At 38.6% G+C, this 21,857-nt stretch overlaps 2 protein-coding genes across 2 annotated transcripts in view; one reads left to right on the top strand and one right to left on the bottom strand.

The window, feature by feature from the left end:
• The window catches only part of FMN2 (formin 2), a 152,665-nt gene extending 139,240 nt beyond the window's left edge, over positions 1 to 13,425 (top strand). The window contains exons 17-18 of the mRNA XM_041469982.1: positions 11,925 to 12,006; positions 13,399 to 13,425. Coding sequence (XP_041325916.1) covers positions 11,925 to 12,006; positions 13,399 to 13,425 — 109 coding nt within the window. The remainder of the gene's footprint in view (positions 1 to 11,924; positions 12,007 to 13,398) is intronic.
• Positions 13,426 to 18,610: 5,185 nt separating this feature from the next.
• GREM2 (gremlin 2, DAN family BMP antagonist) overlaps positions 18,611 to 21,857 on the bottom strand; it is a 43,511-nt gene continuing 40,264 nt past the window's right edge. Inside the window, exon 2 of the mRNA XM_041469909.1 lies at positions 18,611 to 21,442. Coding sequence (XP_041325843.1) covers positions 20,935 to 21,441 — 507 coding nt within the window. The 5' untranslated portion in view covers position 21,442 and the 3' untranslated portion in view covers positions 18,611 to 20,934. The remainder of the gene's footprint in view (positions 21,443 to 21,857) is intronic.

Below are 21,857 nucleotides of genomic sequence, written 5' to 3'. Positions count from 1 at the left end.
TGAAACATACTTTATTTGCAATAATTTTTTATAAAATGTGTAGCTTTATTCCCTTGTCTTTTTCAGCTTGATCATCTTTATCAAGCCCTGGTTGCTTTGGGTTTTTGTAGAATATTTTGTATTCCAGTTTCCATATGGACTGCTAATAGAGGCTCTTCCTTATTTAGTCTCTGCAAATATGTGTCTGTCTTACTCCTTTACAATAATTTAACCGAAGGATTTCTACAAATGGTATTTCCAAAGGTGGTACTATATTTTGTTAGTGACAGGTTAAGCGTGTATGTTCTAACAAAAGCAGTCAGACAGTTCTTATTTTAAACACTTTTCACTTGGCATTTCAACTTGCATATTGGTTTGCCAGGCATTTATATGCAAAAGATAAACATTGAGGTGTCAGACTTTGTATTTCCTTAGGAGAAGATGAGAAAAGAAAAATGGTGCAAAGTTAAAAACAATTAATTTTTCTGAAGTTTTCTACTGCTTTCACTCTTCTCTTATTTGAAGTAAAGAAGAACTAGAAAATACCATCTGTAGGGAAAATTATACATGATAAACTTTTAAATACAGTAGAAATAAAAAGAAAAAAATACATCTGAAAATTTTCAAATACTACTTCTTTCTGATTAAGCATCTTTAAAAAAATCCAAAATAAACAAAAAGCCCACCGAAAAACAAACAAACAAAAAAAAAGGCAAAAAAGCCCACAAGAAAAGGAAAGCCATAATCAAACTTAATGGGGCATGTTTTGAGTTTTTCCATTGTGGTGTTGTTGTCATTGTCCTTCAAATATATTTATAATATGTCAGTCATAGTCTATGGTTTTCATCAGACTTTGCAAACTCTTGAAAGGTTTATTGTCAGTATAGCCTGCATTTTGTGCTTAATCAGCAAGAAAGACTGGAAGAGCTGACATATTTTCCCTAATATTTTTTTGATGTTGTTTGAAAAGAGAGCATATGATTTTGAAATTCACAGGCTTCCTGTTCAGCACCCTTATTATCTATACATGAATTTGAGGTGTTGCATACCCACAGATGCACGTTGCTCTCTGCATATAGTCAGGTAATGCACAGCTGCAGTAACAGCTCTGCAAAAGTCTCCCCTTCTTAGGAAAACTCTTAGGCAATCAGACCACCAATCTACAAATGCCAAGTTTCCCCTCCTGTTTTGGAAAAAAGTGTCTTTTATGAGCTGACCTATAAATGTATCAACCCTTTTCTCATTAATCTCTTTTCTTTAGCTTCTAAAAATGTTTCTTTATGTTTCTGAGTAAGATGTAGTCAATCTGAAGTGCACTATTCCAGTCTAGCATTTCTGTGAGAGCAAGAAGTATTTTTATTTTTCTTGACATCCAGCAAAGGCCTGCAAAATTGTTGCCCAGACCCTACCATTTTCCTACCAACCAGGAAAAGATACCCTATCCTAAGAATGAAAGAGAAAAAGAGCTCATGAAGCAACATTCCCAGAGGGAAATCTTGAAATGTTCTAAAAAATTTAAAAGTTAAGCAACTGCTGGTCCTGGAAATAAAATATAAAGCTACAGTTATTTATCAGAAAATCTCATATTGCTGTGGACAACAATGATTCATCTTTAGGACTACATCTTTCCTTTATGGCCGTAGAATAGACCCTGGCTCATTACAGTAGCAAAAATCAGCAAGTCCTTTAGGAAATTTTATGTTTTAAAGTTCCATTGCTGTCAAATGTTAGTATCAATATCATCAGGTCATACATACCAGTTCAGACCTTACTAGAAAAGTATCAGTGATATAGCAGAAGCTCATATGCAGGGCCACAGTTCCTTCTTCGCTCTCTCTGGGTGTGAGTGAGGTGTTTACACTTGTTGGTCCTCTCCAGCTCTGGATGTGCTTCCCTCTCTTCAGACCGTTTGCTGTTCTAGAGGGCCTGTGCAACTTGGGAAAGATTTACCTTACATTAGTTGTATTTCTAGATGGGAGAGCTGGAGGAAGAAAGAGTGAGGGGCAGATGGAGGTGCCCTGTAAATGCGGGTATAAGGTAAACAAAGGCCCTTGCCTTTACTAAGACTTGTGTTGCTGAGCAGAGGCTGTGTCAGGGATGCCAGCAGAGGAGAGTTCATAAGCAGGATCAACACAATGGTAAAATTCTGTAAGTCCCTGATATCTTGCATCACACTAAGCTTAAGAATTTCTTTTGGCTGACTTTATTCAACCCTTTAACTCCCACGATAAATCTTTGACACATTAAAAATAATCTATAAACTCAGAAAAATGCACTCGTCTCTCAAATGCAGAAGTTGCCCATTCCCGTAAGAATAGCAGTTAAGCTGGCACCTGGTGTGTCACACTGTGTATATCTAGATGAAAGGGAGATTCCTGGCCAGCATGTCTCCACAGCTCATTGATCTCCCTCTGCAGAAAGACTGGTATGTCTCCCTACAGACTCCTCGGCAGGATGATTTAAAACTTGCTGTTGAGCAATTCAAAGTCTGGCATGGGATATCTGCATGTTGCACAGTGAGGAGCATATTGGTAAGCTGCCACTTCTGCTTGCAGAGGAGGGCATTAAATCCCATAGCACGAGCAATGTCCTCTCAGAGTAATTTAAGGGATATTTTTTTAACGCTTATAATATGAACCAGTGAGTCAGACTTGAGAGTGAGACATTGAGGGACATGGGAATAGGTACTTGCAAAGAAATGCAGAGATGGAAGAAAGGAGAAGAAAAATGTATATGGAGCTGCAACATGAGAAGGAAATGATGAACATGTGGAGTATGTTTAGCGGGGTCAAATTTTGCTTGGCATGCTCCTGTAATGCCAACTAAAAGCTCCAAGTGTTATGTTAGTGAGTAGTCATGGGCAGATACATTTGCTGACATCTCTTGGAAGCTTTAATCTCAATGTGTTTATTACACTCTAACCAACTGAGCTGCATGCTGGTAGGCATGGGTTTACAACTCAGTTATATGGCATTTCAAAACAGAAGGTGATTTTACATGACATTCAATTGAATAATTACATGGATCTTCAGTTTTTGGGAGTATTTCAAAATTGTTAACCTGGATAGCTTTGTGATCAGAATATACTGTTATGGGCCCTGGAAAATCTACTTTTAAAAGCCTAAACACACCAAAGATTCAGCAACTAGCTGTGAGGCAGTACCTCACAGAGACACAGATAAAAGAGGTTGCTCAACATGTATGGTTTGTTTTTTTTCTTCCTTGGGCATTTTTGGCAATTAGTTTTTCTGTTTGGTTTGTTTCATTTTGTTTTTTTTTTTTTTTTTTAAATTAATACATCATTGTCCTTTGGTTAGAGGGAGGTGAACAGAACTTTCATTTCTTAGAATTGCTTTTGAGGGAAAAGTTTGTGGGGAAAAAAAAGCATTTGGAGATAAGTTTCTTAGTCTGGATCTTTGGTGGAAAATCCTTTTAAATGCCTTAGTCTAACATTTTTAAGCAATCTTCTGTTTTATAAGACAGGAAAAATATTTCCATTTACAGCTGTGAGCCAACTGGTGCTTACAAATATTAAACCTAAACAAAGTGAACGATCTAGTAAAAATCTAGTTCCAAATGTGTAATGTTTCCTAATTTTTGTGACTTGTGTGAGGTTGGATTCCAGAATGGCCCCCACGTAAACAGCAAAGGGTTCTTCAGTAGTATCTGTCTGGTGATGGTGTTTTACTGTGCTGCCACATTATGTTTCATCCTAGTATGTGTATTTTGCATAAAAAGAAGGTAGCTAACAATCATCATTTCATAATGAAGTTTACAGACTGTTTTCATGGCTGTAATGTCAGACTAGGTGTGACGGTCAAAGCTGTAGTGATGGGATAGGATAGGATACCACTATTCCTACCATGTGATTTTTTCAATCTTTTTTTAACCTTTTCCTGTTCACCACCTCTTGAATAAAGAATTACGTTTGTCTGTGATAAAAATAGGGGCTGTATATTCAATAGATACTTGCATATTGGTGAAAATAATTATATAATTAAAAAATTTTAAACAAAACTTCTGTCAGGCACTACACTTTTTATACTTGTAAGTGGTTTTATTCCAGGTAAAATGATGCAATTGCATTGCAATGTTTTACAAAGCATTGCAATGTTTTACAAATTGCAATGTTTTACAAATGAGCAGCATTTGTAAATGTCATTAAATATTAGCCCCCAAACGTTTGAAATGCTCACAAAGGCTTAAAACCTACTGTAACCCAGACTGATGCTGAGCTACTGAAGATGTGAACTTCCTTGCTCTCCAAGAGTTTGCCAAACCAGTGCATGGCAACATCCATTAAGTGTAAGTGCATATCTCTGTGCATGTTTTATGCAGTCAGTAGAGGGAATAGTCTAATATCAGGAGGTTTTTTTACATACTTGAGAAGAACCTAACTGTGTCTACAGTAATTTTTGAGTTGTTACATAATGATGGATGGGCACTTTTTACCTCATGCAGCAAAGTTCAAGGCCTCTTACTTTCCCATCTTGCACACTGGAGATCTCTTAATGTTGTGGCTCTCCAGCTGACTTCAGGTTCTTCTGTTTTCTCTTCACTGATCCCTTCTGTTTGTTACTTCTCATATTTGCTTGTACTACAGGTCGGTAGTTATCAATTATCCAACGTAGTAGCCCCAACATACCCATCATAGCAACCCTTCTGTCCAGGGTATGTCTCCATATTATCTTTAAGAATCATCTTCTCCATGCAGTCTGTTTACCAAGACTCTTCTTATCCTTTTCCACACATTGGGTTTTTGCCTTCTTTTACCCCATCTGCTGCTTAAAAATATTTTACAGCTAACACAGAGTTTCACACTCCTCTTCATGCATGAGTTTCTTTTGCTTGCTGATTATGTTAACAGTTTTACCTCACTTCTAGTCTTCTTCCCTTTCCTTATCATTTCCTGTTAGATTTCCTAACCAAATAGCCGAAGTGTAGCCAGCTGCTTTGAGAGCAACCTGGCTTCAGTTCCAAGAAAAACAGTCGAAGATGATGACTAACTTTTCATCGAATAATTTCAATCTTGATACATAAAGTCTGTAGAAAAGTGATTTCCATCTTGCCTGAAGGTAGCCAGGAACGTCCTACAACTGGCCACTCTGAGGATTTAATGACAAAGGTCATAAAATGTATTTAAATGGGGATATGTATGTTTGCATTTTATTACAAACATAGCCATTCTTTAACAGTTCAGTTCTTTTACTTCATTACATTTTCAAGGTGAAATCCTCTTTAATGTTAAAATTATAATGTTTAAATCATGTTTTGCACAGTATTCTCTTTATCTTATTTATTCACATCTGTGTATCTCTTCATAGACAAGAGCTGAACCCCTAGATCATCAAGAGTATGATTGCCAGAGGGAAACTAAATACTTCTAAATTAGAATACTTTCAGAATATTTTAAGTGTTTGGTGAAGCACAGTGAGACTGTAAATGGGAAAGTCTAAATCTCATTTCAGTTTGCCTTGAAGCTTTATTTTAGGCCCATTTGACATGATGCACACTAAAAAAAAAAAAGTGAAATGTATTCCCCAAAGTCTACACTGTTGACAGAGGAGGTATCTTATTCTGCTACAGATTATTTTCTATGTTTAGTGGCCAGATTGCAATGTTTTAATCTATTTGTCTGTGGTCCTCTGGGTGAAATCATGATTAATCACTGTGTCTTTCCTCCAACAGCCACTGTCTGCCTCATGGTCCTTGAATTAACCATGCAAGGAGCTGGCAGGGATGTCAGGATAGTCTAATACATTATCTCTCTGTTGGTAGGCTCAAGTTAGGTTTCATTAGTTTCTTTGAGGGGACCAGGTACATTACAATGTACTTCTTATCTGTATAAAGTCTTTGCAGTCAGTTACTGAATCATATCTGTGTCATCACTTCAACCCTGTTGGCATGAAAGTAAAAGTTCTACATTTTTTTATCAGACTTTTATGTTGGAAACTGTAATTTTCCATTATGGGTTTTATGTTTTGGTTTCTCCCTTAGCAAAAAATGTTTTTAATATTTTAGTCAACGAATAAAATATAAGAAGAGTTTAAGGAGAGAGTTTTAAAGTTTTCTGCCCTTGAAATCTGAAAGACATTTGGCATTTGATAATTTAGTGGAGAATTTTTTATTTGGTTTTATATGTAAAGGTGTGATTATTGTTATAAACAAGTTTAACTCAATACTCAACCCAGACAAAGCTACATAAAATATTTTCACAACACTCCTTTTATTTAACTGATAATAAGCACTTGGTAGTATAAAGAGTATTGGCCTCAGCCTTGTTTTGTGTTAAAAAATGCAGAATATCTGCAGAAAAATGTCTTTTAGGTTTCATAAACTATACTGTCAACTGCAAAAGTAATATCTGTCTGAGTTTATCATGGAAGTTTCTGTGAGCAGCTCTGCTATCTGAGGCATAACTCTCCAGTGCTCTCACTGTGATTACATTTGTCATGTCACAGTGCTCGCTAGTGAAGTGTAAGGCAACCAAGCCTAGATGGAGCCAGTAAGAAATGAATCTGTCTGCCACAGATACTTCAGACAAAATTATTAATGTTTAGTGGCAGGGAAGTGGCTACCCCTTCAATGGATTGAATGATGACAGAAAGTCTCAAAGCCTTGATAAGGTTGTGGCCAGGCTGGCTTTTGGTCTAGAAGGTAGATAAAAACACTCTGTCTTTTGGGTTTTTAAGCATGTCTGGTTTCTTTTTCCTGTGTGCGTGCTGAAGTGAAACTTGCTTATTCATCATACAGGCTGTCTTTAAACTTAATTGTAATTTTTATATGTTTGCCTCACAATAAATATGAGGTACAAGGAGGTGATAGTGCTGGAGAAAAGTTTTTATTATGATAGAAATAAGAAACTGCTTATTTTGTTACAGGTGACAATTGATAGACTCAATCTTATTAAGTAGCAGATTTCAGGACTATAATTCTCAGGCTCTGTAAGTGACTGGGATTCATTCCCTTGTAGCTTTTTTGTTTAATTTTTTTTTTAACAGATCCACTAATGCCCTATGTTCTATATTCCCTACATGTTTTCTTATTGTTGGGGCTATTTGGAAGTATATTCTTCCTGAAATAATGCAAGAAATGCTTTAGCTAAATCTATTATTTAAGGAGATTCAAGTGATGAACACTTTAACAGGTATTTATAGAATCTGTCCTGGGCCTGAATAACTCTGCTCTTCAGATTACTACAGTGAGAGTTAATCAACTCTCTGGTTGTCTAGGCTGGGAACTCTGGTTTTTGTAGAATTATGTTCTCACTAAGACAAAATCAAGAAACTACTTGGGAAAGGAATAAGAGGCAAAAATTGCCAAAGGTAACACAGCTGATGTTATATTTTCTGTCAAACTAATATGCTCACTTTTGAGCCAGAATTGGCATAAGATGGGACAGGGATCGATAGTAAATGAACCAAAGTCATTTTGGCGAAATAAAATGATTTTGAGAAGTGGTTGTTAAGTATGAAGTGGGATAGTTTGAGCATCAGTTTAGCAAAGTTTAGCACACTGCAATCTTGCAAGTCATTCCCACCACACTTAGCAAGTTAAGGGTACCACCTGGTTTCTCCAAGAGCACACCATGTCTTCTCCACCTCCATCTTCCTCTCTCACTCTCAGATCTTGCCTGGAAGATCTGTCCTGCTTCTGAGGATTTGGTTGCCATTGAGAGTGATGGCTCTGTAAGGGGACCAAACAAGCTTCCCTAACAGAAAAGTATTAGTAGGGAAGAACTAAATAGTTTAAGTAAAAACAGATTTTCAGAACAATAAATCAATCACATGCCTGCTTTTGCTTAAGCGCTATAATTCTCAGCAATTGGGGAACACTCACCTTCCTCAGACTTTTCTTCCACAGTCTCTCCAGTGGCAGCCTATTTTTCCACAGAAGGCCTGACAATTGAATACCCACCCCTTTCCTAGGAATATCTTTTTAACCGTTTTTGGTTTTGGTTTTTTTTTTTTTTTTTTCTCTTTGAGCTCTGCATTGGCACAGTAGTAGTGTCATTTTGGACTGGAGCTTGGAAATATGTTGTTGTGTTGCTATTGCTTCTCCTTTTGTGACTGTTGGGAGTCTTCTGTTGTTTTCTCCAAAAATCCTTTTTCCTCCTCCCATTATTGAATTAGGTCCATTAGTTTCTTCATAAAGCTCTGTCAACTCACCACAGTTGAGTTAACTCATAATCAGTAGTATTCATGCAATTTTTGCACTTTTTTGTCTTCGATTATTTCTTGCACCTCCATGCTGATCCAGGTCCCACTGAAGTCAGTGGGAAGTAGCTCAGGAAAAGCCTGAGCAAGATGAAGGTACACAGGGATTTGCTTGCCATAGTGAGAAATATGGCTTGAACCAGCCATGAGCTGACAAGCAATGTGCTTTTTCTTTCGTCTTGTTAGTTTAATGCAAAGATGAAAAACACATTCATGGCCAATAGAGAAAACCTAAGATGACAAAAACTTGCCAGTGGCAATTATTTTCCAACTGGACTAAGACTATTGCCCTTACTTCGAAGGTAACCTTTTATCTGTTTCTCCAGATCACACAGTTTAAACAGTGCAGATGCTCCTACAAAACACATCCTTTTCCTCTTCCAGAAGGATTAAGTTATTTTAATTTTACATTTAATAAAATATTAATTAAGCTGAATGATCAGCCTTCGCAAAATGTATTTTCACACTCTCAAAATTGCTAACTACACTCACTGGTTTATGATTTGGCCCTGTGGAAGGCTAATAGTTGGCTTTGCCTCTATTTCACCAGTCTGCTGGCTTTTCTTTTTTAGATACAGCTGTAGATTTATACACTTCTCCATGCTTCCACATTTAATATGGTCACAAACTAAACTTGCTTGAAATGAGCCTTTGGTGCACTACCTTTACATTTCTCAGGGCATTTCTTGCTGAAGAAGCATATGTTATGGGTCACATGGGTTTCACTGAGTCTCTATCCAACCACTTGCAGCTTCCTACACAGACAGCAGGATGTGAGCCAGGAGGCTGTGGACTGTCCCAAACCCACACAGTGAGTCAGTGATATGGTTGGAACTGGAACTGAGTGGTTGCTAGCTCTCAGCCTTAAGTGCATTAGGGAGTAATGCTTCTCATCTTCTGTATTTCCCTTGGTATGAATAAATAGGCTCAAACTCCAAGGAATTTCATAAAAGCTCCCAAAACCTTGAGAACCACAACCGTACTATTGAGACCAGCATCTCTTACATAATACTGGAAATTTGGGAAACACAGCCTTAAGATTGTAACTTATCAGTCTGGAGGTTGTGGATCATTTTTTGAAGTGCTGTCTCAGGGACACACAAGTTCTGACTCCCTTCTTCACAGGGTGGCATGTTATTAACCTTTTGCTGTTTCAAGTAGAGACAGCCTTTCTCCAAAAAGCTGTTTCTCTAATTGGAGCAGAATATGTAGAGATGTTACACTGACAGTGACACTTAATGGGACCTGGTCTTTAGAAAAGAGCTGCATTATCAAGGGTGGCAAGGGTTCCTTACTGTATGAGGATTTTTGTTTTGAATTAACATGAGACCCACAGAGAGCTGTGTTGTCTCGTGACCTGGTATATTAGCAGGCAGTGGGTAATCCATCCTGGAAGGGGGATGTTTAAGTGGGACAAAGACTGGAATTGAAGATTCCCTGCCATTTGCATGTTGAGTAGTCCGGATCTGTGAAAACTGATTTGGTAAATATTTTTGTATGTTACATATGCTGCCATTTGCATGTTGAGTAGTCTAAATACCTGCATATATTACACTGCTTCGATAAAATAGTCATTTTTAAAATATCAATAGTACTTGTATAGTCCCTGTACATGTTCAGGGATTTGATACTAATTTACTCACATGTAAGATTTCATTTTGTTATTTAAATGATGTCTACAGTGAAGGCAGCCAGCTATACTTGTATTTGAAAAAGAGGAAATTATATGATAGATGTGCTATTTTATATCTGACTTTGTAAGAGTGGCTTTTGATAGGTTGGAATGTGTCTGAATATTTAGAAAAGACCATGGGAAGGTCAATGTCACAGATTTCTTTTCCTCCTTTGGAGAAAGGTAGACATGAAGCAGAAGAAAAATTGTTATAGAGAAAAGAAAATACCTTTGAATTCTTCTTCATTTTGCATCATTTCCTTAAGTTTCTATTTGAAACTATCACCACGTTTTAGCTGCCACCTTTACTGAATCTACTTAAATATATTTTAAGGGTGAATTACTTGGCTGCTTGACATTTTTGTTCTAGATTATGCTGCAATCTGTCTGATTTGCAGTCAGAGAGGAAGCATTACAGCTTGAAATAACAAGTTCCAAAGCTTTTTTTTCCCTCAGACCTGTGCACATGAAGGTCTCCCTACACTAACAACATACAAGGCCATCAAATGAAGAGGGCAGGTTGTGGAAGTGCTGGAAAATAACTGACATTTAAATTAATTTTTGAAACTATAAATTTGAAACTTATGAAAAGACCAAGGTGTATCTGGTGAAGTAAAGTAGAGATGAATATGAAGGGGTTTTTTTTAATGTGCTTAGCAGACTCAGCTGGAGTTCAGTTTTCAAAGTTTTGGCCCTTACCACACACACAAAAATATTCAAAAATAATAGTAACACAAAGTTGGATTCTCACAGTGAAATAACAGGCATACTAGTGGTCTGGAGATGAACTGCAAGGAACCAGCCAAGGATATATGATTTCTTAATATCATTCAACTGTTGTTTCTTTTTTCACTCTTGGATAATGGTGAAAAGTCAGACTAAGTGCCATCTCAAATCCGTATTTTTGGCAAGATCAAGCCAATACAGGATTTACATTTTTGTTTTCTACTTTTTTATTTATCACAAAAATTCTCATCTCTCATTCAAAGAACATAAATATCTCACATGATTTAATTTTCTCTTATAGAAAGTGTTTATATAAGTCTTTGCAGCTCAGAGAATTCATAACAAATATCTGTATTATCAGTGTTCTAGCAATCATGTGTGTTTACAAGGTTGATATATAAAATGAGTGAAAATTGTAAAGAAACATTTTACAGTGTGACATTGAACTCATAAGCTGGATTCTGGTAGGTTCCCAATCTGAATGTAGTCCTCTGTCTTTCACAGTTTGTTTCCTATCTACATGACAAAAAAGGACATTTCTCTCACCAAAAATGTGGTGGCATTTCACAAGATCCTAATTTGGTAGTGTTTGCCATATTAGGAAGCACTAAGAAGTGGACCCTTACTTTTAGAACCTGCTCCTGTCTTTACATCCAAGCAGCCAAAGTGCATTCATTCCCAATGGTCATGTAAGCCTTGAGGTTCCTCAGCTTTGGAATTAAAGAGATCCATGCTGTCACATTCATCACCTTGGGTTAAACATCATGTTCCATGGAAATTTTAATTTGGTTTTTTTTGGGTTTTTTTTTTGGTTTTAAAGTTTAGAGTAAAGACTGGAAATTTAGGTTAAGCTATTTTGCCGTTTTAAATACAAACAAAAATGGGTGGAGGGGAACATAGCTTAAACAAACTTTGTTTAAACTGTAAGAGAAGTAGTGAGGGTTGGAATAGATGAAGATATATTTTAAACAGTGATAAAAAGAAAAGGAGTTTTCTTAGCAATATGTGCATGAATGCTCTGAAATGTAAACTTCATATCATCCAGTGTATTTTAAGCCCTCATACATTTGAATCTTCAGCTGCAGTAAGTACTGATTGCTTTTGTAACTAGAATTGATTATGCAATTGATTATGCCTGTCCGTGTAAGTGCTGGGTATGGCTACAACAGCCCTGGAGTGCAAGAACTATTTTGTGGAGCATGCTAATGAATATATGGAGAATAAAATTATCCACTTGTGTCCTCAGGCCTTAACTTGTAAGTTTTATACTGCATTGTCTTTGTAAATGTTCTTGGTGTGCAGTAGTATTTATAGATTTTGTCTCTCTTCAGAGTCAAAGAAGCAGAGGAAGTCTGCAGGCAGAAAAAGGGGAAGTCGCTATACAATATTAGACCAAAACATGACTCTGGAATTGTAAGTAAAATTTGTAGCGATACTTCTGTTTATATCATTTCTTCTATCTTTTCTCTTTGCATTTTATAGGTAGGTTATTCTTGATGCATGTTTTTGTTCTGGGTTGTTTTTTGGTCTTTTTTTCTTGAATGTTTAATATTTTCCTTAAAGGAAAATTAACAAACTTGAAATCTGCCTATGAATATTACTCCACAAAATAGTTGTAGTACAAGCAAGAGCAGTTTATTATTGCCCCATTGTGCCAATCTGTGTTCTTCCCAGTCTTGGTGTAGGATGCACACAGAAGGCAGAAAGGCAGTTTTGGTCTTCCAGCTTTTTCAGTTTGTATTCACTCTCTTTTGTACAGATACAGTATGAAAGGAAGAATTTTGATAGTTACACATTTTTCAAGCCGGATCACTGTATCAGATACAGTGTTTTCTGATCCACTGATATAGATTTGTTTGGAATAGAAACACTAGAAAAAGATAATACTGTGCCTCCACCATTCTTTTGAAAACAAATTATTTCACTGGTAATAGAGGGGTAATTCTGGTCATTCAATGAAACCTTTCCCCTATGATTGCCTAACGATGGTAAGGATCATGACTGATTTTACAGAAAAAATTATTCTGGTACCTCACATTTAATTCATAACTGTAGCAACTGGCCATCATTTATGTTTGAAAAATATTACAAGATTTTTTTCATGTGTCTGTGTCCCTCTCTGTTTCCTCTGCTCCCCACTACCTCGAGACATGACTTAATTATTTCATACTTTGTAGTCATAGCTGTGTAGTCAGATTCTGTGACACATCTTTTAAATGAAGCATGAGGTAATTTACTGTATTCTAACTAACATAATTTGATACAGGAAGCAATAATATTGCATTTATTGTTTCTTATTTTGAATGTTTAGTGAGAGTTGACTTTAGCTAGTGCCACAAGAAATGTAAATGGAGTGCTAGCTTGGTAAGGAGTTATAAACTACATTTTATCAATTTTATTTAAAAGCAGATCAACATTTTATTTCAAAAAAAAAAAAAACCAAATTAACATTGTTTTGCATTTCTCCATCTACCTTATATGCTGCTGTATATGAAGACACTGAGAGATTTCTTTTAAGAAATAACTATTTGTTTAATTATTCCTGTATCATTTGCACTGAAACAGGGACCTTCAGTCTTAGTGAAAATTTGATGAGGGAAAAGGAAAGTAAACAAAAATATTTCACAAGCAGTGTATAGCTGTAGTCTACTTCAGTTCTAGCTTCAAAGTTTATTTGTGAAGTCAGTTCTGCAGTAAATATAATCAAACATTTGCCTATGTATTTCTATGCTTTTCATATTTGTGTAAGGTGGTTTTGTGTACTCAAATTTTGTCATTATTTTTAAAATTTATTTTATTTTTCAGAAAGCAAAGATAAGTATGAAAATCTGAGAGAAGAAATTCAAAAACCATTGTTACCTGGTTACCAAAATTCAACATGACTGTGGGTGGGGAGTGAGAGGGAAGGAAACTCCATCATCCTGATCATTTGATTCCTTGACCGTTTAAAATTTGCGTTTTGTTCTCTAGAGTTTTCCACCAACTGATGTGTTATTGTGCATTCATTCACGAATGTAATCACTTTAATGGAGTGCCCAGAAATAGACTAGGTATGGGCTTGAAACACCTTCCCTGTACTCTGTATCTCCTTTGCCACTCAAAAATGGTATTTTGTAAAGTGTATGGTATATTACAAATAGGACAAGTCAGCATGCATAAAAAGTGGTATCTGCATCAGTTCTGAACATGCTGAAGATTGCATTAAGTTGAACTTCATAAGAATGCTACTTGGTACAGTAAAACATTTCCATTCCTACTGGCAACATCTGACACAAATACTTCATGGCACTGCACTTAGTTTAGGGAAAGAAATGTTACTCCTAGTGAATTGTTTGTATCCGTTTCATGTTGGCATTTGTAGTTTGTATTTTGAATTGTTAAGTGCTGTTTATACAGTATAATCAATGCTTTCCCAACCTGTTTGGTTGCCCTCCATAACTAAATATTTGTGGAACAAGATGTTTACTGTAACTATGTTTAAAATCGATAAGGCAGCATACTTTTACTTCATCTTCTGCCAGATAGTGAATGCCAGGTGGTATGGAGGTCAGAAATCCAGCATTAAAAAAAAAAAAAAACAAAAAAAAAAAAAAAAACAGAAAAGCACAGAAGTATGATAGAGAGTATGAGAGATTTGGCTATTATAGTTTGTTAATATATAAAGCAGCTAATACTTTTACATGAACTTTAGAAGGTATAGTATAGTTTTAACTGCTGATCACTTAAGTCACACAGGCTTTTGGCCACATGTACATGACTTCCCTTCTGGAATTAGCTTTACAGTTAATTTAAAACTCCTTTAGAGAGCTATTAAAAGATGCACATGGAGACAACATTTATGGAAAACAGTAGCCTATTCTAGTGACAGAACATAGACTACCAACTAATTGACATCAATTTCACACTTACAGAATTACAGGCATTTCCTCCAGACTTTCAGTGTCCCTGACTAGGAGGTTAATGATTGAAATATATGACTTAGGGCTTCCATTTTAGACCACAAGCTTACTTCCTTTTTGCAATCCAGAATTTGTTGTATCAGTTTTGGACTGCTCAGCTGATAACAACCCCTTCCTCCAGTCCTTATTTAAGAGCCCCAAACCAATCAGCGTGATTGATAACATTTTTCTTTCTAAGCTGATTTTTCCTGAAAGCAGACTGTGTGCGCAACTCAGTCGGATGCACGTGCTTAGAGCTTTGGAGCCTGAAAGACACTGGGGTAAAGCAAATGAGCTCTAACCTTCTGGGTTGCATTATTCCCTGTCTAATCTAGCACATCAAGAGACATTCCGAGCTGTTCAGAGACTAATATACTCTACAGGGTGTCATAAAAGGAAGTGCAAAATATGACCTCAGGAATCTGTTATTCTTCACTTATACCAAGCACTAGAAAAGATGTTTTTTTTCACTGTGTGAAAAGCAAGTCTCCTGTTGCTGATAAACCTATGTGAAAATCTGTAGAAACAGTAATTTCTGGCAGGGATATAAATTACCAAGAATGGAATTCTAAAATTTTGTGTTGATGGGAATAACATTACTATTTGGGGAAGAGAAAACAAGAGATTATTTGCTGTTACGACTAACTTATGGAAAAAAAACTTTAAAGAGTAAAGCTATTTTGATGGCACTGATTCAAATCCATGTTTGTATTTATGTAAACAGTAGTCTTCTCCTCCTAACTTTGCTCCTAAGTGCAAGGATACAGTAGCATGTTTTCATTTGTAGCCTTCCTGTTTTCTTCAGTACCTACAGTATGTATATTACTATACTAAATTAAATAATAGATCATCTAACAAAGATCACTATGTGCAATACTGTATTTAGTGTTTCTATTCCAATTTTTTTAGAATGTTAATTTATAAGAAAATAAAAGGAATAATAATGAAATAACTGCCTTCTCTTGTCACTCTCTGGCTGTGCTGCAGTGTGCTACAAATTATTTGCTCCCTAAGCCCCACATCCCTTTCTAGCTCCTGTGATCAAGGAAGAGCCTTTATGAAGCGAGCAGAGGAAATAAGGCTTCTCTTTGCTTGCCTTTTGGAAGGGTAGTGAGAGCTTCAGTGTTCTTTACCCAAGGAGAGTATGTAAAACTCACTTCTCCAGCTTGTGAATGCCTCCCAGTTTTGCATTTGGCTCAGGTTTGTAACCTGGTCCTACTACATTGCTGAGTTAACAGTCTCAAGAAATTACTAGTAAGGCAAAAACACGCACTGAAAAGTATAATCTGCATATTATAATCCTTTTATGTATACACAAGTGTTTTAACAACCTCTTAAAAGGTCCAGCAACCTCCTAAATCTGTCACATGGATACCCTTTCCACAGGATCTGCAGCATGGATGCTAGAAGTTTTTTCAAGCCTCTTTCTCTCTCCGAAGTGTCAAAGGTTGACTGCAGCCAATGGAACTGTATTATGATCTTAAGACACATGCTGCTACATAAATTTCTCTTTCATTTTACTCAGACCCAACCTATTTGGTAGAACATGTTTCTCTTTTATATAGCTCTTCTCCAACCTATCTCAAACCTCCATGCAAAGCATCTCACTATGTGCAGCACCACAGTTGACCCACAGAACATCCAAAGGGCACTCACAGCACAAGTTTTACTTCTGCTCTTTGTTTTTAGCAGCATACTCAACTTTTTACAGAATTCTGGACCAATGCTCTTTTCTTTGTTTGTTTTGGGTTTTTTTTAAAGAGGATGAACACCCCGCTGGTCCCTCTCCCCTCATTTGCTGCAATCTCCCTCTTTACTGCAACATCAAGCACTCTGCACTGAAGAATTGGCCCTAATTCTACAAGAGTTCTCACAGACGAAATTCTGAGCCTTTGTTGATTGCTAACACCACATATTGCTCACTGTTACTTAAATGCAGCAGCAAAAGAAGGACTTTGCATACCTGAGCAGCAGATGTGACGTGCTGGCAATAACAGTTTGGTTTTTTATGAGGAGCGAAGAGGATTCATGTTGTTTTGGCTGCCAATTAAAGCCTTTCAGAAGCATGGCACTTTGTCACGTCATGACACTGTAGTGGGTTAGCTTTTTTTGAAGCAGCTTTCATCATCCCAAAACACTTCCAAAACTTAGTTAAGTATTAACCAACTGTGGCAGTGGGAATAATAATTAGAAGGGTCTTCCACAGACTGACTTCTTGCCCAGTTTTTCAGTGATCTGTCTTAAAAAGATCTGTCTTTAAAAGCTTAAAAAGTTGGAAGCAAATATTAATTTCATTGAGAGAACATATAGCAAGTCATTCATTGCAATTATTTTGTTGCAGACTCTAGGTTAAAAGCAAAGCCAAATTTGTGACAAATCCACTACACTAGTTACTTCAGTTACACAAATTTTAAACTACTATGGACCGAATAACCAAAAACTGATGAAGTTGAGTTTTTCTGAATATAGTGTAAACAAGTCAGCAAAGGGAAAAAAGAGAAAACCATGCCCCAACACCATTCATGTCGGGCACCCATCAAGAGGATTCTCATTGCAGTACAGGTTCTCTAAGCTATTCTCTTGCTTACAACTGACCCATCTATTCCTGTATCTGACATTCTTCCAATCTACTTGTAAGAACATCCAGGGGTAAGTCCATTGCCTCAAAAAATGCTGTCTTTCTGAACATAAAGGGTCCTTATTGCATCAGCACTGTTATCTCATTTATTCCCAGCTGCTACTCAAATTGACCATTTTGGAAACTTCACTTGTCACTCACCCTAAATTGGGGCCCTGCCAACATGGCACTCGCATTGTGGTTGAGCTTAACATGCACTGTCCTCCTCCCTTCCCTTGTCCTGTAGCACCTGGCTGCTTTAAGAAGTAACTGCATCTGTCTGACCTGCAGCTTTTCCATCTACTTGGAGAGATTTGCCTTGTTCTTGGATTGCTTCCACAGGTGGGAGATTTTTGGATCACAGAGTATGCCTCTGGTTCGATGATGGTTCAACAGCTGGGCAGCAACAGAGAGAGAACTGCAGCTGCAATCTGGGCTGTGCCTCAAGGAGCAGAGGTTCAGGTGGGTGCTAGGCAATCCATGACCTGCAAAGCAGGAGACTGGCCAAGAGATGGGTGGGAATGAGAGAGGGGCATTTGAGGAGGTGACTGCTGACTCCCTTTGAGCCAAGTGACAGAGGCGCTTGGGAGGTCTGAGCAGGAAGCCTGCCCACACCTAGGCAAGGCAAAGGAAAACACTAATTCTCTAAAGCAACAGCTACTAAAAAAAAAAAAAAAAAAAAACAGTCTCCAAACACTGAACTGTGAGAAGATTTGGGCAAGAGACAGGGAAGACAGTAAAGGGCTCCTACAAGCATAGTGCCATAAAGGACACAGCCCTCCCTTCCTAGCTGTGGTCTAGGTTCTGCTTCTTTCAAGTCCGATCACAGGCATCTCTTCTGGTCACATGGAGCCTCATCAATCAATGTGACAGCTCCCTTTCCACACAGAAATTTTCCCTTGGGAAACTGCATTATCTCTGGGTTGGTAAGGGAAAAAAGCACCACAAACCCCAAAATACTACCCTGTGTTTGGACTGCCTGCCAATATGTTGAACCTATTCAAGAGCTGACAGCAACAACTAAAACTCACCTATATCTTAGGATATAACTTTTTTTTTTCCTTATGAGTAGTTTGGTGCCTGTTACATAAGAATCTGTATATATTTTAAACAAAATTATTTAGGTCAGTTACTCCTCTTATGGCAAACAATGGCAGTGTTTCTGCCAGTGGTGGAGCTTTGTTCATCAGTTTACCAAAAAATCCAGAATAAGTGCATGCAAAATCAACTCCAGAATCTAAGAATAATGCATTGTATTTTCCCCTTTTGCCTTCCAGGTACTTCTGAGGGGAGTGGGAAACAAGGGAAGAAGTAGTTAGGTTTTCCCAACCTGTCAGGGTGAGCCATCATTCACCAATATTTTGGAGGATGAAAAAGAAGCTGGAGAATATACTGATTAGAGAGCAGTTGGACACAAACTGTTGAAGCAAAACACCTGGATGCCATATAACCCTAAAGTAGCTTTATTATTTAATCTATAATTTAATAGTTGACCTATAAAATAATTACATTATACTTAAAGCATTTCTTCATTTTTTGTTTTCATTTATAAAACAAGAATTAAATACAGTTTTAACCATTACAAGCTCAACTCAGTTTTTTACATAAACACAGCTCCTAGAAGGAGCTTTAAGCTGCAGCATATTCATATTGCAAACTGGTGAAAAACCCAGGCAGGGCATAGCTTAAAGGTAAAGATTCTTGCATGTTTTTCTTAAGTGAATTTACTAGGATGCTTTTCTCTCTCTGGTCCAAAATGTCCGACTTTCAGTTGATTCCTTTCAAGTGAAGACTGAGATCCCCGGAGTCTTAGTAGACTATATTGCCACCTTCCCCATCTGCATCCCACCCACACCCACACTTTCAAGACTAGTCTGAATTGGGGCCATCCAGGGGCTGGCACGATGCCACAAGGCAGCAGCAACAGCCCCTAAAGCATTCCCTGTGTGAGGAGTCTCCCTGTGCACTTCTGACACGTTGGAAGGTCCCAGCAGAAAAGCGACGTCTGTTCATGTAACAGGGCTGCCAGACCCAACCAACCTCACCCTGCCCACGGCAGTCCCTGTAAACCGCTTGGAGCGCTTGTGGAGATCAGTCCTCAAAGCCTCTTAGGGAGGCCTGTGTCACATAATGGGGACCTGTGGCTCTGAAGCCCCGGCTGGCAACAGTGCTGAAAACATTAACCCCTTGAAGTGGCTGCATGCAAAGAGGATGCTGGGGAGGGGCTCCGGCAGCAGGCTGCAGATGCTGAACTGTGCAACATGCACAGGGAGTCGGCGTGTCATTTTTAATTTGTAAGCTTCAGACAACTGCGTGCGCACTGGCTTTGGTTTGGGGGAAGGGGCTGATTTGAGACAGGATTTTAATGCAGCTGGGACTAATACAAATCAGAACTGTAACAAATGGGATATACAGGACATCTTAAACTCCATCAACTGAATAACAACATAGTATGATTTAAAATGAACTGCAAGTGTTCACCAACACTTATTGTGCAGGTCTCAAAAATTAGTGGACCACCAATAGTGTAGCAATTACAACTTACTCTCTCCCTGCTCCCACAGCTGTGACCCATTCTAGCAGCACTGATTGAGGTGTTTGTCCTTTAACACTAACACATTAACATGGTTTACAATCATGGGTGAGACACCACTCCCAAAACTTGATGACACTTATGTAGCTTTTGTATTCAGTCCAGCAATGACCAAACTTTGTCCTTTGTGTGACAGTGCTTTTATACCTTTGGGGACACACCATTCCCTTAAGTGTTCTCTCCCACTACCCTTCCACCTCCCCTGGTTTGAGCAGGCATAAATATAAGGTCATAAATGGATGTTGTCCTTTTTGAAGTAAGAAACACACACACATATCTAACACACAAAAACCTACCAAAAGCATAGTAAAACCATGTCCATTTTAAGCCAGGCAGCTGACCTAGCAACTGAGTCTGTTAACATATTTTAATCGCTGGCATACTTAGCCACAAGAAAAATATACATGGCTAGGTCTATAATACTTTAAACAGCTGTTTACTATAGCTAGGTTACAAAATAAACACTGCTGCAGAGGCCATGTGTTCAATATACTCTAACCACAACAGCATCAGAACCCACCCTCAGTCTGCTCTGTGGTCACCGTGGCTGACCCAGCGCCTCACCCTCTTTCCCTTGCTTCTGATCTGCCGTTCAGACGACAAGCCCAGAATCATTTGTCATTGCACAACTGAAGCCGTCTGAAGGAGAGGAGCCTCATCGGAAAGTCTCACTTGCTTTTCACACATTACTCCTCGTTACTCTCCCTCATCTGTGTCCCCCAGTCCTGGGCAGCACCCCAGCACTTCCAAGTGAGAGAAGCAAGCTCCAGACCAAAGCACAGGGAAGATGTTCTCAACTTGTGGAGGGAACTGGAGTGTAGGGCAGAGGGCTTTACTCCACACAGTGGAAACATTTAATGCTGGATTCAGCCAACTGGTCACTTAGATGATCAATCCCAACTTCTGTGAGCCTGCTCCACTCCAGAAGATTCAACTGCCAGATGGTATTTAAAATACAATGAAACTTTGTGGTGAAGTGCCTAACACAGCCGGTTAAAAAGCGTTATTCCAGTAGGCAAGTGACAAGGAGCCTTTCCTTGCTGGAGAGATGCCTCCTGAAAGAAAAGAAAACACCAAAAAAAAATAGGAAAAGAAGAAATAAACCAATGAAATGGACAGTCCGCTCAGCGGGAGAGAAGACGCAGCAGTAAAGCTGATGGAGACAACACCAAGCAGCATCTACGTGCCTGTTCTCACAGTTTGCCTGAGCTGTTCAGATTCACAGACATGCACCGGCACTGCTTGACCTTCTGAATTTTCTTGAGTCGGAACGGTGGGTCCAGCTCGGGGCACTCCAGCTGCACGGTCGAAGAGGTGACCTTGTGTGGCTTGCAGAAAGCGCAGGACTGGAAGGACTCCTCCTCCTTTTTCACGTGCCGCGGAATGTAGAAGGAGTTGCACTGCCCATAGCAGAAGCGGTTGATGATGGTGCGGCTGATGCAGCCCTCCTCACTGACAGTCTGCCGCAGCGGCTGCGTCTTGCACCAGTCGCTCTTCAGGTACTTCCTCTCGGTGACCACCAGGGCCTCCTGGCTGGAGGCCAACACCTCCTTGTTCAGCTGCTGCCTCCGCTCCGAGTGGTTGCTGCTGCTGCCTTTGTACGGGGAGGGAATGGCACCTGCAGGGCGGTTCTTCCTGGTGTCCATTACTCGAACCAGTGCTGCCATCAGAACAACGGACAGGGCAAATTTCCAAACCATCCTGCAAAGGCAACACGAGGCACTGTTAGGAGAATCATATTTTCAAACCTCAGAACTGGAATGGAGTTGGTACTTCACACATGCTTTTAGAAGAAGTGGAGATCTTACTGTCTTTATAATCCCATCACTTTTCCTAGATTAGCTCTATTCTAGTGTGATTACTTATCAGGAAGAGGCCAAGCCCTTTGGAAAGTCACATTGCTCCCCCTCACCCCTCCCCAAACTCACCAGCTACTTGTTTTTTCCCCAAAGGGACTTTGATGCTTTGGTGGCTGAAGTGGTGATTTTACGAAAGCTTCAGCCAGAAACATTTCCTCCTTCTTTGTGAAATCCTTGGCCAAACAGCTGGGCAAACTCCTCGCTAGCAAAGGCTCAAGAAACTTTTGCCAAGATGGTGAGAGCTGATTTGGGGATGG

Source organism: Pyrgilauda ruficollis, unplaced genomic scaffold (genome assembly GCF_017590135.1).
Source record: "Pyrgilauda ruficollis isolate IOZ18807 unplaced genomic scaffold, ASM1759013v1 scaffold24, whole genome shotgun sequence".
Classification (NCBI taxonomy): Eukaryota; Metazoa; Chordata; class Aves; order Passeriformes; family Passeridae; genus Pyrgilauda; species Pyrgilauda ruficollis.
Note: the sequence above shows the minus strand (reverse complement) of the source record. Positions and strands in the feature narration are given on the sequence as shown.